The following is a 17,789-nucleotide window of genomic DNA, read 5'->3' as shown; positions in this document are numbered from 1 at the left end:
TATTTCCCTTATTGCTAGCTTTCTCTCTTGCCTTATCCTCTGTAATTGGTCACATCTTCCCTCACTTGATTCCTCTTCCCACTATTTAATTTAAAGCCCTTTCTACCGCTCTAATGATACAACTCGTGCTTGGTCCTGATCTCTATCCAGTGGCCACTTTTGGAATGTGACTTGTGGGCAATAGATGAGGATACAACTGGCTCATCTGCTGTGTTATGGATATCACTAGCTTAACAATTTTTAAGTTCAAATATGAAAAATGGCCCCTTGGGAATGGTCCAGTGGTGAACCAGTGCTCATGGGTCCACACCCTGTCTGAGTTAGTGCCTTCAGGAGAGGAGGAATATAGTTTGAAAATATTTCTTTTAATAAAAGAAGTTCTAAACTTTCACCTACCTGATATCTGGACATGTGCCTCTCGTCTTTTGTTCAATAACCGGTTTCCCATGAAACATGAAAATTTGTTTACTGAATCACTTGTGATATCAATATGACTCTGGACAGTAATAAGGCCTTTGGAGTCCTTTAGGAACTCCCATTCAGACTGTGTTGTCACATCTTGTCCATTCCCATCCTCCCACCATATCTCTGGCTCAGGATACCATCCATCTGATTTACACACAACACGAAGTCCTTTCTTCTTGTTTTCCTCCAGGTAAACCCAAGGCCGGTGTCCAAAACCTGCAATTAAGATTTAATTAGTAATTCAAACCATTACAGATTTTAGATTGTTAAATACTTAATGTCAAAAATCCATAATAGTTTTAGTGTATTAATTATTATTGTAGAACTAACTATTCCTACACTGACTGACCCAAATATTAAAATCAGTGAGGGTAATGTAAAGTCTCAATGATAATGTAAAACAGGCAATATTGGATTGATGTATACAGGCAATATTGGATTGATGCATAGTGTCAAACTCTCCTTCCACCACCAGTGCTGTACCTTGTTTTTTCAGACAGGAGGACTCACAATTGGGCCACTTTTCCTGTTTCCAAAATTCTCAATCACGTTGTCTTCACTCAATCCCTTCATCAATAACTGCTGCTGCGATATCAGCAATTCCTGTTTACTGATTTATTTCGCTTTTCATTTGTAGCTATCTGTTCCATTCCAGATAACATCAAACACACCAACGAAGGCAGCGCTAAGGTTATGCAGCAGAAGGGCCTCTGACATCCTAGGGCTGAACATCCATTGTCTAGTGATTTCTCCCATCTACCTAAGGACTGTGACCCACAACGGAACACCAAATCATAATTTCATAATGTTACCAAACCCATCCTTTCAAAAACCTCTCTCACCACCACCACCTGCCCTAAGCTTACACTCTTATTCTTCACCAGCACATAGACAGTCTCCAATACCTCGCCAAGATACACAAAAATTAAAAGCAGGAGTAGGCCATTCAGCTCTTCAAGTCTGTTCCACCACTCGATAAGAACATGATTGATTTGATTTTTTTTTATTTCTTTTAGATGTGGGCCTCTCTGGCTAGACTATCATTTATTGCTCATCCCTAACTGCCCTAGAGAAGGTGATGGTGAGCTGCTACCTTGAACCACTGCAGTCCTGTGGCGGTCTGGGTACACCAACAGTGCTGTTAGGGAGGGAGTTCCAGGATTTTGACCTCGTGACAGTGAAGGAATGGTGATATTTTTCCATGTCAGGATGGTGAGTGGCTTGGAGAGAAACTTCCAGGTGGAGATGTTCCCATGTATCTGCTGCCCTTGTCCTAGAAACTCACCAAGGCTCCTTAGGCAGCACCTTCCAACCCAGTTTGGAACGTGCTGCCTAAGGAGCCTTGATGAGTTTCTGCAGTGCATCTTGTAGGTGGTACACACTGCTGCCATTATGCATGGGTAGTGGAGGGAGTGAATGTTTGTGGAAAGGGTGCCAGTCATGCGGGTTACTTTGTCCTGGATGGTGTCAAGCTTCTTGGGTGTTGTTGGAGCTGTACTCATCCAGGAAAGTGGAGATTATTTCATCATACTCCTGACTTGTGCTTTGTAGATGGTGGATAGGCTTTGGGGAGTCAGGAGGTGTTACTCATCGCACGATTCCTAGCCACTGACCTGCTCTTGTGGCCACAGTATTTATGTGGCTAGCCCAGTTCAGTTTCTGGTCAATGGTAACCCCCAGGATGTTGATAGTGGGGGATTCAGTGATGGTAATTCCATTGAATGTCAAGGGGCAACAGTTAGATTCTCTCTGTTGGAGATGGTCATTGCTTGGCACTTGTGTGGCATGACTGTTACGTGCCACTTGTCAACTCAAGCCTGGATATGGTCCATGTCTTGTTTCATTTGGACATAGGTTGCTTCAGTATCTGAGGAGTCGCAAATGATGTTGAACATTGCACAATCATCAGCAAACATCCCCACTTCTGACTTTATGATGGAAGGAAGGTCATTGATAAAATAGCTGAAGATGGTTGGGCCTAGCACTCTACCCTGAGGATACCCTGATACACAACAGGACTGTCTTGTGTGGTGGATTATGTAGCTTGCTGCTGTCCCATCGAACTAACATCTTCTAGCCTTAACTCTTGCCCACTTCCATCTGTGACTCATCTAACACCCTATGTCATTGATGATTCAGGTTTTCCACCAATCATTTCCGTTTACCATCCACCATCCCTAAATACCCTCCATCCTTCACCAGGTATGACTCCAACCTCAGGAGACTATTCATTTTACCCTTACCCCACTGACATCAAATTAACTTGGACTCTTTGGTGCCACACTTGGCTGAATGCTGCCTCATGTTAATGACAGTCACTCTCACTTCACCAGTGGAATTTATTCTGATGGCTTCTTCCATCAGTTTACTGATGATTGGAAGTAGGCTTAAGGGGTACTAGTTGGCTGGGTTGGACTTGTCCTGCTATTTAAAGACAGGACATACCTGGCAATTTCCCAATTGTCCACAATCAAATATCACATTGTGGGCTGCACTTTAACCAGTATATTGTCCTGGAAAAGAGGTCTGCCTATGTCATGGAGGCTTATTTTTATGGAGTTTAAATCAAGTGGAAGTACTGGGACTTCTAATTTCACCTCTTCAAAGTTGACACCAGTAAGTTGTGGATACAAAAAGCAACTTTCAACTTTCCATTGAAATTTTGCACCATCTAGAAAAAGTCGCCTTAGAAGTGCCTATGAATTTTGACCCCATTATATTTAAATATGAACTCGGCAAATAAATTATGTCAACAGTGATGACATAGAGTGGATATTCCAGTATTAAGTTGACCCAGTGATGTTCCCCCTATGAACATGTGACAAGCCGTCTGATGACAGTTTTCCCTGCACAAGGACAAAAGGTGACATGATGCCAATTCATGGGGGTCATATATTTGAAGGGGCTCAAAGTTAATTGCTGCATGGGCCTCAGATTGTCTGAGTTTGGAATCGTTGACACACAGGCCAGAATTTTCCAGTCCCTCATGCCGATGATGCGAATGGAGATGTCAATGGCTGGCCGGCTCCATTGCCGGGAAATGTGCTGCAGCGGGGCTGAAAAATTCCGGCCATCGTGTTGGCTGAACTGAACAAGTGTGTCAGTGCAGAATGATCCCTGGAAGATACCTGCTATGAACGTGCTTTCTGGACTTGGGGTCGTTTGCACTATACACTCTCTGAACTCAGGAGTGTTAGCATATGCCTTGTCTGAACTCTGAAGGATTATGCCAATGGTGCAACTATACACTTATATAAACCTCTGCATAGTCAAGCAGAGGTTGATGTCTGCACTGACTGCCTGCAGTCTGAGTATCACTGACTGGATCAGATTGCAGGCAGAATGCTGGCTGAGTGGTGTCCAATTATACCTCATTCTTCCCTGTGTTGTCTGCACACTAGGGAACACAGTCTTATATTAATTGGAGAGTGACATAGGTTTCCAGTCTGGACCAATGATTGCAGTTTAAAATATTTGCTAAAATCCTGAACTTTCTGGCAAGTTCTTTTGTGGTTATCATTTTCCAATGACATGAAGCTTGCTAACTGTAATTCAATATTTTAAAAATAGATACATTCAAACGTACAAATTAGAAAAAAAAAAAAACAGCGAGAGTTCAGGACAGAGAAAGGTGAAAATAGCGAGAGTGGAGAGACAGTCAGGAGATTGAAAGCAACCCGAGTACAGAAACTTAGGGCTGAATTTTATGGTTGATGCGCAGATGGCGGAGCCTGCATGTCAGTGCTTAAGATCTCGCGCGAGTGTCCTGAAGTCAGTGCGCGGCATCGCAATATTTAGGTGGGCGAGCGCTATGAAGCGTGACGCACATCCGCCATTAATTAAAGGCCTTGTTAAGGCGCTTAACTCAGCAATTGAAGCCGATTTTGAGGAGCCCATGCGATCTTCGCCTCGGCACACGTGCCCAACGGGCAGGCAGGTAACTGATTTTTTAACAAACCTCATCCGTGGGCGGGATATGTGGGCTCAGAGGTGTTGCTCATATTTTTTCTGAAGTATTTAATGCAGGAAGTGTTTTAAACGTGCCTGTGTGATTGTTAGCAGTTCAGATCGATTTCCAATAGCTTTCTCTGTACTTTGAAGCTTCAGCTCACCAGTCTGCGGACAGTAATCTTTATCAGACCTGCAGCTTTCCAGAGGCCTCCATTTAGCCTGGGTATGGGTTCTGACATCTCCACTGGAGGCAGCTCCTTTGAGGAGGAAAGGAGGGATAGAATAAGGAGGATGCCGGGAGTGGACAATCAGCCTCCAGGGAAGCCACCTTTGGGAGGCCAGGCGCAGGCGCAAGGGGCGCAGGGCCAAGAGGTTGTCCAAGGTGGAAGGGGCCGCAGAAGACCCCACTATCCTGTTGCCAGGGTATACAGGTGGCGAAGCAGCTACCTCAATCTGACTGAGGTGCAGTGCCGAAGGAGGGTCTGTCTCTCAAGATAGTCAACTATATCTGTCAGAAGATTGGCCCTGAGATCTCCCCATGCCAGCGGCAGTTGCCCTCCACTTCTATGCATCTGGCTTTTTCCAGAGCTCGATGGGTGATCTTTGCGGTGTCTCCCAATCAGCTGTACACACTTGTCAAGCAGGTTACAGATGTTCTGTTCAGACGGGCATTGACTTTCATCCACTTCCCCAGCAACCAGGCAAGTCATGCACAGCTAGCCAGAGGCTTTGCAGCCATTGCTGGCTTCCCTCGTGTCCAGGGTGCTATAATCTGCACACATGTGGCCAACAAGGAGCCAGCAGGTGAGCCTGGTGCCTTCGCCAACAGGAAGGGCTTCCACCCCAAGAACGTGCAGATAGTGTGTGAACACAGGATGCTGATTCTGCAAGTTTGTGCAAGGTACCCTGGTAGCTGCCATGATGCCTACATCCTCAGACACTCGCAGATGCCAGCGCTCTTCAGTGCTCCAGCTCGGCTGGATGGTTGGCTGGTGGGTGACAAGGTCTATCCCCTCAGAAGGTGGTTCATGACGCTTCTCCACCATCCAAGAACAGAAGCTGAGCCGTACTACAATGGAGCCACAGCTCCACAAGGGCTATGGTGGAGAGAGCCATCGGTCTTCTCAAGATGCGCTTCTGTTGCCTGGACCGTTCAGGGGACGCACTCCAGTACCCCCAGATCGTGTCTCTTTGATAGTGGTGGCATGCTGCACTCTGCACAATCTTGCGCTGGAAAGGGGGGATGAAGACCTTGACGCACTGGATGAGGCTGCACATGATGAATCCAGCAGTGGCTCAGAGGATGAGGAAGAACAGGGCAATGATGAGGGGCAGCACGCCAACCCGTTACTACACCAAGGAGGCAGGGACATCCAGGACACTTTAATCCAACGAACCTTCAGCTAGCTCCACACACATGGATCAGCAGGGCCAGCATTGCCTGGTGCTTCCACACGTGACACTTAGGTGCTACATCTTCCACCTCATCAACTGCAACGAAGGACTTGGTTCAGAAACATCAGTGTCCACTCAAACACTCATGAGATGTCTGTCAAACATACAAATGCAGCAGAAAGGAAACACCCTCAGCCATGGTCAGAAAAGTGGACTTTATTCCGTCCAAAATAAAACACAAACGTCGCTCAGATGTATATAATGATATTTTCCCTAATCTAGGGCCAACACAAAATCACCAGTGACATACCCGTGGAGTGCCTAACGTTCCTTCTGCTTACATTTGCGGGTGCTACATCTTGGTGCTGCCCCACTCGCTCAGAGTGGCTTGTGAGACAACCTGCTGGTTCTGCCGTCCTGTTGGCCTCAATGACGTTGGCGGCCGTTCTCTGGCCCATGGAGCCTGTGCTGGCCTCGCCTGGGAGGGAGTGGCCAGTTCCAGAACTGGCACCTCCCTAGTTGTCGCAGCCTCAACAGATGCAACGGTCACTGGCAGAGAGGCGGAGGAGCTGCTGCCCTCATCCGGAGCGCCCTGAGAGGAGCTCACAGCGATGACAGGCAGCTGCTGCTCCGACGTGAGGTCACATTGGACCTCCCTGCTCACCGCAGATGGATGGGCACCGAGCGGCGACACCTGCCCAGAAAATCTCCCACATTGTGAATGACCACTTGTGGCCATTAGCGCTGTGAGGGCTTGCAGGTCAGAGCGTGACCCAATCAGAAGAGTCTCAATCTGACTAAAGCCCCTCTCAATGAGAGTCGCCAATCTCTCCATGGAGGAATCCTGAAGCTCTGTCCTGAGGTTCATGCCTTCACTGACACTCTGCCTGGACTCCTCCACCACAGAGACCAACTGAAGCACATCCTCATGCAACCCTGCCAGATGCCCCTACGCATCCTGCCGCTTGTCCTGCAGCTGCTGCATTGCTGACATCTCCAGAGGCACATCATCACTGCCGGACTCAACACGTGCCTGGTCCCCTGCAGTCCTCTGGCTGTTGGTACCATTGGCACTCTCTGTCTGTGCCCTCCCCGCCATGCGGCGGTGATGCTGAAATTAACAACAAGGACAATGCATCAGTAGCGTTCAGTAACACCTTTCATCCCTTTCCGCACCCCCAGCCTCATAATCGCTCAGCCTTCATGAACCTAAGGAGACGAAAATTGGTGGGGTGGTAAATAGTCAATAGGAGGCCCAAACATTACATGTGCATACAGACAGGCTGGTCAGATAGCCTAAGGAATGCCACATGGAATGTTATGTGGATAAAGTGTTCGGTTAAGCACTTGGGCAAGACAAGCAAGGTGCGGGAATACATGAGTAATGGTAGGACCGTGGGAAGTCACGACAATTACAAGGACCTTGCTGGACAGACCTGTTAAGGTAGCAGAACAGGAACATAAGATGTTTAACAAGGTCGAAACCAGACGTGCCTTCATTAACCAAGGAATAGAATGTAGGACAAGGGCAGTCATGTTGCGTGCCAAAAACGCTATCGAGGCCACATCTACATTTCTGCATTCATTTGTGACCTGCGCTTCATGGGAGGGAAGGCACTGGAGTGGGGAGAGTGCAGAGGTTCCTGACCTGGATGCATGATGGCCTGGAGAGTTGGAGTGATGAGGAAACATTGCATAAACTTGCGACATTTGCCGTGGATCACAGGAGATTGACAGGTCACATTATTGACCTTCACACTGTTATGAGGGGCATAGAACGGGTGGATACAAGGCAACATTTCCCCTTGGCACAGGGATGACTAATGTGGTGGCATTTATTTGAGTGTCATGTGGTTGACAGGTGAGGTGCTGAGGACCTTTTGGACAGAGTAATGTGGGACGCACTGGCTGGAAGAGTGGTGGAGGTACAAACCCTCCTAAGATGCTATAAGTCTTTGGATGTGCAGCAGCGATACCATGGCATGTTAGGCCATGTGGATAGTGGTCACAAATGGGATAGGGCGACTTTGGAAGGTGCTAGAGACGCGCATCCTCAAGGGGCCAAGGGACCTTTGTGTATGACCCACACGTCTGACTGTATCAGTCTGTGAATGAGCAGTGTTGCTGCATTAACGATTGCAGCAACCATCAGTGCTTTGGATGGTGGGGAGACAGAGTGGATGGGACTGTGGCCTTCAAATACCTGGCCGCTGAACCCCAGCCTCGCCAACACCTGCCGTCCTAGCCGCCTGCCTCCTCCCTAGCTCCATGGCCTGCTCCTCATTGGTGATGAGGCGCTGCAGCTCAGCGTGCCCACCACCAGTCCGCTGCTGCTCCCTCATATTGCTCTCAGTTTTTGCCTGCAGAAAAGGGAAGAGGATTTATTGGGGCTGATCGCTCATGTACTCTGCACGCGCACGCTGCACCCCAACCACAGTGGCCCATCTGAGGCCTCCAGCAGTTCCTGTCCACATCACTGGTGATCAGTCCCCAGAAGATAGTACGGCTGCTCCCAACCCCCTCCCCCACCGGCCACCTTGGACACATTTGGTGTCCATCACTTCCAATAACACATGGGTCTTAGCCCATGACCAGGAGGCGCAACTAGGTGCCAGCAGATGGCACTTGGCCACGGCACCTTGAGGCTCCCCTTTCACCATCCCATCACCATCAATAAGACATGTGTTGGAGTTCTGAGTATGTGTATAGCTGCCTCCCCTGCAGGTTGCCCCCAGACTACTCAAATGCGACAAACATCAACATATGCTGCAGGGAGAACCCATCTTCTCCTCAACCACTAAGGCTGATGTAAGCATGGTCACTATCTGTTTGTCCACCCAGCGTGCACCAAATGCCCAATGCAGTAACGACACTAAGACGTGGCGAGGGGGGCCTCAAAGGCTAAGGCTATCTGATGGGTTAAATGGCCAAGGCTGACATGGTACTCACCCTTCCAGAGTGCAGCAAATCATTGAAGTGCTTGCAGCAGTGCGTTCTGGTGTGCTGCACATCGTCATGGAAAGTTACAACCTCCGTCACCTCCTGCCGCGCCTGCCTGGTGATGTGGGGAAGCCTCCTCATCCAATCCGCTGGAAACAAGACACCCCAATGGTTGGACACGACTTGGAGGAGGACAGCAAGGCAGGCATCTGAGAACTGAGGGGCACAGTGGCCCCCCGCTGGCCTATCCTGCAGCCTGCCCCCCTCCTCCACCTCTGCCCTCAAATCTTGTCCTTCTCTATGAGTGGCCATGGTGAACAGCCTAAAGGAAGCTGCCTGGCCGCTCTTTATACACGCCACCGGTTCCCCATTGGACCAGGTGGTCTGAAAATGCCAGCTGCCGAATGGATTTTCCTGGTGTACACGGGAGTCGCAAACCTGCTGGGCGGGCCTTAATTGGCCCGCCCGCGCAAAATGGCGGCACGGCCCGTTTCGGCAGTGGCCATCAGCTACCCGCCCGCCACCGATTCGTTCGGGCCCGCCTGCCCGTCAAGGGAAAAATTCAGCCCATAATTTTCTAAACAAGCACAGGGAAAGTAACAATTTACAGGCACTGGAGAAGGGAGGTGATTTGTGAGTGAGGGTGAAGAATTTCTGCTTTGTACTAACCTCCAGTTTATAGTTAATTGCACAAGAGTAAGGTTAAAGTAAGTTAAAGTAAATAAAAGTAACTAAAGTTTGAGTAAAGTGATTTAAAAGTTTAAAGTTAAGACATGGCAGGACAGCTCAGCCAAACAGAATGCCCATCCTGTGGCATGTGGGGAGTCGTGGACACTTCTCGTGACCCAGATGAGCCGATGTGCAGAAAGTGTTACCGGCTGCACAAGATTGAGCTCCGGATTTCAGAGCTTAAGCAGCGGCTGGAGTCACTGAGGTGCATCCGTGAGGCAGAGAACTACATGGATAGCACGTTTGGAGAGGCTGTCACACCGCAAGTTAGGGGCAAGCAGGCAGATAGGAATGTGTGACCACCAGGCAGTCCAAAAGAAACAGGCAGGTAGTGCAGGAGTCCCCAGAGGTCCCGCTCACTAACCTGTTTTCCATTCTGGATATTGGTGAGGGCGATGGATCCTTGGAGGAGTGTAGCAAGAGCCAAGCCCTTGGCACCACAGGTGGCCCAGCTGTACAGGAGTGGTGGAAGAAGAGCAGAAGGGCAGTACTGATAGAGGATTCTTTCGTTAGGGGAGCAGACAGGCATTTCTGCAGCCGTCAACATGACTTCAGGATAGTTTGTTGCCTCCTTGTTGATAGGGCATGGATGTCACAGAACAGCTGCAGGACATTTTAATGGGGGAGGGCGAACAGCCAGAGATCATGGTCCACATCAGTATTAACAATATAGGTAGGAAGGGGGATGTGGTCCTGCAATCGGAATTTAGGAAGCCAAGTAGAAAATTAGCAAATAGGACCTCTGAAGTAGTAATCTCCGGATTACTCCCAGTGCCGCATGCAAGTGAGTACAGAAATAGAAAGATAAGACAGATGAATGCGTGGCTAGAATGATGGTGCAGGAGGGAGGGCTTTAGGCTCCTGGGACACTGGGACTGGCTCTGGGGAAGATGCCACCTGTACAAGCTGGATGGGTTACATCTTAGAAGAGCTGGGACTGAGTTCCTTGCGGGTTGTTTTGCTAGTGCTGTTGCCTTGTGGGATTATGATGTTGTGGCGATAATGGAGACCTGGCTTATAGAAGGGCAGATCTGGGTGTTAAATATTCCTGGTTACAAGGTGTTCATTGGAGAAAGAGGAAGTGTCAGAGGATTCAAGGACAGAATTAATTTGGCTAGAGCTAAGGAATAAGAAGGGTGGAATTACATTGCTCGGTGTAATATATAGACCACCAGCTAGTGGGAAGGACATAGGGGAAGTAATCTGTAAGGAAGTTACAGAGAGGTGTAAACTTCATAGAGTAGTTATAATGGGGGACTTTAATTACCCCTTTATAGACTGGGGCAGTGGTAGTGCAAGGGGCATGAGGGATAAGCGATCCTGGATTGTGTTCAGGAGAATTTCCTGTGGGAGTATATGTCCAGTCCAACAAGAAAGGAGGCATAGCTAGACCTGGTCCTTGGGAATGAGGTGAGCCTAGTAGATCAAGTGACAGTGGAGGAACATTTAGGGGACAGTGATCATTGTATCATAAGGCTTAGGGTGACAGTGCAAAATGACATTGGTCAATCCAGAGTAAGAATAATCAACTGACACAAAGTAGACTTCAATGGGGCAAGAACGGAGCTGGGCCGGATAGAGTGGAACCAAAGGTTGGCAGGACCTTTGCTGAACAATGGGACACCTTCAAAGAGAGAAGATTTAGCACAGTCGAACTATATTCCCTCAAAATGGAAGTGTAGGGCAAACAAATCCAGAGCTCCCTGGATGACAAAGGAGATAGAGATTAAGTTGAAGAAGAAAAAGTATGCTTACAACAGGTGTCAGGTAGCAAATATAATTGAGAACCAAGCTGAATACAGAAGGTTCAGAAGGGATGTAAAAAAGCAAATACGAAAAGCAAAGAGGGATTATGAAAAAAGACTGGCAGCTAACAAAAGGAAATCCCAAAATATTCTATAAGCATATTAATAGTAAACTGTGGTAAAAGGAATAGGGCTTATTAGGGACCAAAAAGGGGATTTACACATAGAGGCAAGAGGCATGGCTGAGGTGTTAAATGAATACTTTGCATCTGTCTTCACATACAAGGCAGATGCCGCCCAGGCCATGGTGTCAGGGGAGGAAACTAAGTCACTAGAAGGGTTTAAAATTGATAAGGAAGGAGGTATTGGATAAACTATCTGTACTTATAAGTTGATAAAGCACCAGGACTGGATGAGATGCATCCAAGAATATTGAAGGAAGTGAGAGTGGAAATTGCAGGGGCATTGCAATAATCTTTCAATGTTCCCTGGATTCAGGGGAGATGCAGGAGGACTGGAGAATTGCAAACATTACACCTTTGTTCAAAAAAGGTTGTAAAAATCTGCCCTGCAATTACAGACCAATCAGTTTAACTTTGGTGGTGAGGAAACTTCTAGAAACAATTGATCGGGATAGAATTAACAGTCATATGGAAAAATGTGGATTGATTCGGAAGAGTCAGCATGGATTTGTTAAAGGAAAATCATGTCTAAGTAACTTGCTGGTGTTTTGAAAAGGTAACAGAGATGGCTGATGAGGGCAAGGCCATTGATGTGGTGTATATGGACTTTCAAAAGACGTTCAATACAGTTCCACACAACAGGCTTGAGAGGGAAGTTATAGGTCATGGAATAAAAAGGACAGTAGCAACGTGGATACAAAATTAGTTGAGGGATAGGATTCAGAAACTAATAGCTAATGGGTATTTTTCGGGCTGGGAGAAGTGGAGTTCCTTAGGGATCGGTATTGGGACCCTTGCTTTTCCTGATATATATAAAATGATCTAGATCTAGCAGGGGACAATTTCAAAGTTTGTGAACGACACAAAACTTGGGAGAATTGTAAACTGTGAGGAGGACAGTGTAGAACTTCAAAAAGACATTGACAAATTTGTGGTGTGGGCAGATAGGTGGTAGATGAAGTTCAATGCAGAGAAGTGTGAGGTGATACACTTTGGTACAAAGAATATGGAAAGACAGTATAAAATAAAGGATACTATTCTAAAGGGTATGCAGCAGCAAAGAGACCTGAGTGTATATGTACACAAGTCATTAAAGGTGGCAGGACAAGTAGAGAGAGCTGGTACTAAAACATATAGTATTCTAGATTGCATTAATAGGGGCATAGAGTACAGGAGCAGGGAGGTAATGATTAACTTATATAAGAAACTGGTTAGAGCTCAGCTGGAATATTATGTACAATTCTGGGCGCTACACTATAGGAAGGATGTGAACGCATTGGAGAGAGTGCAGAAGAGGTTTACGAGAATGGTTCCAGTGATGAGACACCACTTCAGTTATGAGGAAAGGTTGGAGAAGTTGAGACTGTTTTCGTTGGAGAGGAACAGGCTAAAAGAGGACTTGATAGAAGTTCTCAAAATCATGAGGAGTCTAGACAGTGTACCTTAGAGAGAATCTGTTCCCGCTCGTAAACAGATCGAGAATCAGAGGGCACAGAAGCAGATATGAGGTGAGAAAAAACTTTTTCACACAGCGAGTTGTTAGAGTTTGGAATGCACTGCCTGGACTTGTGGTGGAGACAGGTTCAATTGGGGCATTCAAGAGGGCATTGGATGACTATTTCAATGCGCGGGGTTACGGGAAAGGCAGGAGATTGGCACTAAGTTAAAATGCTCAGAGAGCCGGTACAGACACGATAGGCTGAAAGGCCTCCTTCTACACCGTAACAATTCTGTGATTCTGGAGGAACTGGAGTGGACCATTCGGCCATTCAGCCGGCTCTGCTATTTGTCAAGATCATAGCTGATCTGATTGTATCCTTAACTCCATTTTCCTGTTTATCTCCATACCCTAAAAATGCTGAAACTTAACTCACACTCATCAACCATTCGTAGTTTGCAACTAGATGGACAAACCTTCAACTTTCAGATTTATCACTGCTTGATTCCGATATGTTTTGGAGTCAACGAAACACGTATAGCTTCCTTCATCTGATGTTTTTATCTTCTTCAGTTTGAGAGAAGCATTTCCATGAAAAAATTCATCTTTAAAAAGTTCTGTTCTCCCTTGATAAGCTTTGTTCTGCACATCAGGTCGATCTTGTCCATCGGTATATAAATGTACAGGTGAAACTGAGTCCAATTTAAACCATCGAATCTCCAAGTTATCCAGAGATATATCTGGTACCAGTTGGCACTCTAATACAACATCTTCACCTACAACAACTATGGTGGGTTCTTCTGGCACAAGAACATGGAATCTCTCTGTAAAATATAACATTATAACAACATCAACGCACTTACTGTGGGACCAGGTTTAATCTTCAGGGAGATGGTTTAAAGGAAACAAATAAAATGTCATTTTTAGTGCTAGTACTTCTTCCAAAAATCATGAATTTGGAAAATAAATTCAGAAAAGAAGGCATTAAAAAGGACAGAACATGACAAAAACTATAACTCATCCTTGTGTTGTTTATGCATTTACTGGTTCGCCAAGCAGAGTTTATATGAATAGATCAGCTGGTAAATGGGCATTCTTACCAGTAAGCATTTTTAAACACTCAGTTTCATTTTTAAAGTCCAATATTTCTGGACTCAATCCAGTGTGTTTCCTTCATTATCATGACATAGGGAACATGAAACTATTGAATGATTTGCACCAGAGAACAGATCAAGCCATAATTTTCTCAGCATCTAATGCAACAAATCCAACCATTTCTGGGTTACTCAGTTTGTGTTTACATATCTACATAACATGGAAGTAACTTCAGGTGGTGACGCTGGTTGTGAAGCAAATCCCAAGTACAGGAAGCAGTATATTCAGTTCCATTACTGATAACGGCAGACTATTTTGGATGTGCCATTCAAATGACTTATTTTCAGATTAATAGTATTCCAGTTCAACCCTTATTGCTGAGCAAAGAACCTCGCTGTGTAAACTTCAATTTTGTTTATGATGTTTTAAACAAGAACAACTTGTGTTTATACCATGCATGTAATGTAAAGAAATGTCCCAAGGTGCGTCACAGGAGCATTATAAAACTAAACTTGTCACCGAGCCACATGACACAGATTAGGGCAGATGGCCAAAAGCCTGGTCAAAAAGATACATTTTTAAAATATTTTAAAGGAGTAAAGCAAGCTAGTGAAACTGAGAGATTTCAGGAGGGTATTCCAGAGATTAGGGCCTAGGGGGCTGAAGGCTGGGGATCCTGAACATATCACAATTAGATTAGCGCAGATATCTCAGAAGGTTATGGGCAATATTCCCTTCAAACTATGCGGTAACCCAAAAGTGACTGCGCAGGATGGAACAACTAACCTCTTTTAGATTATTCCACATGTATGGTCAAGCAGTTAAAGAAACCACCACTCAAAATAAAATAGAGGGATGTTGGTTGTCAGGTTGGAGGAGATATAGGGACAGGGAGGGGTGAGGCCATGACGGCATTTGAAAAGAAGGAGAATTTTGAAATTAAGGCACTGCTTTACCCACAGCCAGTCGAGGTCAGCAAGCACAAGCCCAATGAAAACTGTTTTTTCTACATTCAAGCCCCACTTCCATTCTTACATAGAAACATAGAAACTAGAAGCAGGAGTATGCCATTCGGCCCTTCGAGCTTACTCCACCATTCAATACGATCATGACTGATCCTCTATCTAAATGCCATATTCCCGCTTTCTCTCCATACTCCTTGATGTCCCTAATATCCAAAAAATTATCAATTTCTTTCTTGGATATACTCAGTGACCCTGCCTCCACAACCTTCTGTGGTAGAAAAGTCCACAGGTTGACCACCCTCTGAGTGAAGAATCTTTTCCTCATCACGGTCCTAAATGACCTGCCCCATACCCTGAGACTGTGGCCCCTGGTTCTAGACTCCCCAACCAGGGGAAACATCCTCCCTGCATCTCATCTGTCTAGCCCTGTTAGAATTTTATATGTTTCAATCAGATCCTCTCTCATTCTTCTAAACTCTAGTGAATTCTTGAGCTCACAATATGGGCTGAAAGTTACAGTGCAGTACTGAGGGACAGTTGAACTGTTGTCTTTTTAATGAGGCACAAACCAAAGTCTGGTGCATCTGTTCCAGTTGGTGTGAAGGATCCCATGACACTAATTAAAGTAGTTTAGGGATTTCTCCCAATGTTGTGACATATTTCTCACTCAACAAATATCATAAACAGATTACTTAATCAATTAACTAATTTGCTGTATATGTGACCTTACTCTGCAGAAATTGGCCGCCGCATTTAGCTACACTGTTAGATTTGTTTTTCCAGAAGAGAAATTTGATGCATTAATCAAAGTCCTCAAGACTAAGAAGGAAATTTTCAAAATGTTTGATCCTGATAATATCTTCAGTATGTTCAAAGATTTAAATACTCATGGCAGCAATGGGGAATGAAAGGCACAAGAAAAGGTGGGTAGAACTTATACACTCTTGAAATAATAGAGCTGTGACAACAATGAGAAGAAAGACAACAAATGATGGAAATCTGAAACAACAAAAAATGCTGGAAATGCAAGTCTATCAGTTTCTATGAAGAGAAAGGATATGTTCAGGTTTATTGTGTGCACCCTTTTCCATGGCTGTCTCTGGTAGTGAGAGTGTATAGAGCTGTTTGATTAGATGCTGGTGACTGTATCTGAAGCAGATTGAAGGATACATAGGAAGAGGATTAGGTGGATTTCCCCCTGGAAAAAGGCCCTTTGGGCTATTTCTCATTGTGAAAATTCAAACAATCATTAGCTAAGCTGGTAAAGATATGCTTGTTCCAAAGCAAATTGTCAGTCAGATTTGCAGTAACAATTCCATTGCTTACCTGACAGTACAGAATGAAAAGCCAGTAGGAACACAATGCTGAAGCATCTTCCTTTCATCGTTGGAAAGGACTGGTTGATGTGCTTCACCTGAAAAAAAAATAATTCTGAGATATATTTCAAAAAGAGGCATAACAAAGCACTGAAATTAACTAATTATCATAAAGAGCCAGATCTTCTAATCAGTGGTGATGCCGCTCACATCGCTGCTGACTGTGGAGATCAGTGCATGCTTACCTTTTGTGACTCCCAGCCAAGCCTTCTATTCCCAACTGCATTAGCAAAGACTCGGAACAATGATCCAGGAGGAAATTGGTGAAGAGGAGCAACGGAGAAGGGACACCCCCTTTTTACAACATTAACTGCCAAATTCAGGTAAGTTTTTAAAGGTCTCAAGTCTTTCAAATCTCTCTCATATGTCCCATGGGCTCTCCATTCCCCCATGTTCCCCATATCTCCAGTGACCTCTCCATTCCCCAATGCATCCTCCATGCATCCCATACCATCTCCATATCCCTTCATATCTCCCAAGCACCCCCATGTCCACTCATCCAGTATCCACTATGTACAGAACTCATAAACCATATAATAACACTGGGAAGACTTTGAAATGCTAAGAAGACAGAGTAAAAACAATCAGCCGTTCAAACTCTGCTTGAAAAATTGCCCCGCTTATAAGCTCATAAAACTGGCAAGCAGAGCTATTAATAATCCCATTAAAAAAAGCTTCAAACCACTTAACACTTCCTAAATTTATCCAAATAAAAAATCAGACATTGAAAAACTAAAACAAAAACAGAATTACCTGGAAAAACTCAGCAGGTCTGGCAGCATCGGCGGAGAAGAAAAGAGTTGACGTTTCAAGTCCTCATGACCCTTCGACATAACTTGAGTTTGAGTCCAAGAAAGAGTTGAAATATAAGCTGGTTCAAGGTGTGTGTGTGGGGGGCGGAGAGATCGAGAGAGAGAGAGAGAGGAAACTTCAAAGAAAGATAAACTTATTACAAGCTCATAATACTCAATGAAACAAAACTAGCAGTCCCCTTTGCAGCTGTATAAAGATTTCCCAAAGGGCTGAATCCATTAGTGGGTCTTGGACCCAGCCAGGCATTCATAATGAGGCCATCTAGCAAAATATATGTTTTACCATCTGCTTTTTTGTTGCAATTACGACATGGACTCTCCCCAAGGTTCATGTACTGATTTACCTGGTGTGCCTCCTATAGCCTCCAGGAACCGATCTGCTTTGACAAAAATAGCAACCTTGGGGAAAATTTTATTTGCAGCAGGCAGATATATGGTGGGCAAGTTTGCTCAGCATTAGCAGGGGCATGTCTGGCCCATAGATTCATATGAAGCACAGAAGGAGGCTATTCAGCCCATTGAGTCTATGCTGGCTCTCTGTAGAGCAGTTCAGTCTGTCTCATTCTCCGCTCTATGCCCATAACCCTACAATTTTTATTTCCTTCAAACGCCCTTCCAATTTCCTTTTGTAATCATTGATTGCTTCTGCTTCAACCACACTCATGGGCAGCGAGTTTCAGGTCATTATCAGTCATT

General features: G+C 45.5%; 1 protein-coding gene across 1 annotated transcript in view; it reads right to left on the bottom strand.

The window, feature by feature from the left end:
* The window catches only part of LOC121291733 (butyrophilin subfamily 1 member A1-like), an 81,558-nt gene extending 64,465 nt beyond the window's left edge, over positions 1 to 17,093 (bottom strand). Inside the window, exons 1-6 of the mRNA XM_041213238.1 lie at positions 17,035 to 17,093; positions 16,232 to 16,319; positions 13,322 to 13,669; positions 8,761 to 8,900; positions 8,015 to 8,171; positions 397 to 681 (exon numbers count right to left, since the gene is read on the bottom strand). Of these exons, the coding sequence (XP_041069172.1) occupies positions 397 to 681; positions 8,015 to 8,171; positions 8,761 to 8,900; positions 13,322 to 13,669; positions 16,232 to 16,289 (988 nt within the window). The 5' untranslated portion in view covers positions 16,290 to 16,319; positions 17,035 to 17,093. The remainder of the gene's footprint in view (positions 1 to 396; positions 682 to 8,014; positions 8,172 to 8,760; positions 8,901 to 13,321; positions 13,670 to 16,231; positions 16,320 to 17,034) is intronic.
* Between the last annotated feature and the right edge of the window lie 696 nt (positions 17,094 to 17,789).

This window comes from Carcharodon carcharias, chromosome 19 (assembly GCF_017639515.1).
Source record: "Carcharodon carcharias isolate sCarCar2 chromosome 19, sCarCar2.pri, whole genome shotgun sequence".
NCBI lineage: Eukaryota > Metazoa > Chordata > Chondrichthyes > Lamniformes > Lamnidae > Carcharodon > Carcharodon carcharias.
Note: the sequence above shows the minus strand (reverse complement) of the source record. Positions and strands in the feature narration are given on the sequence as shown.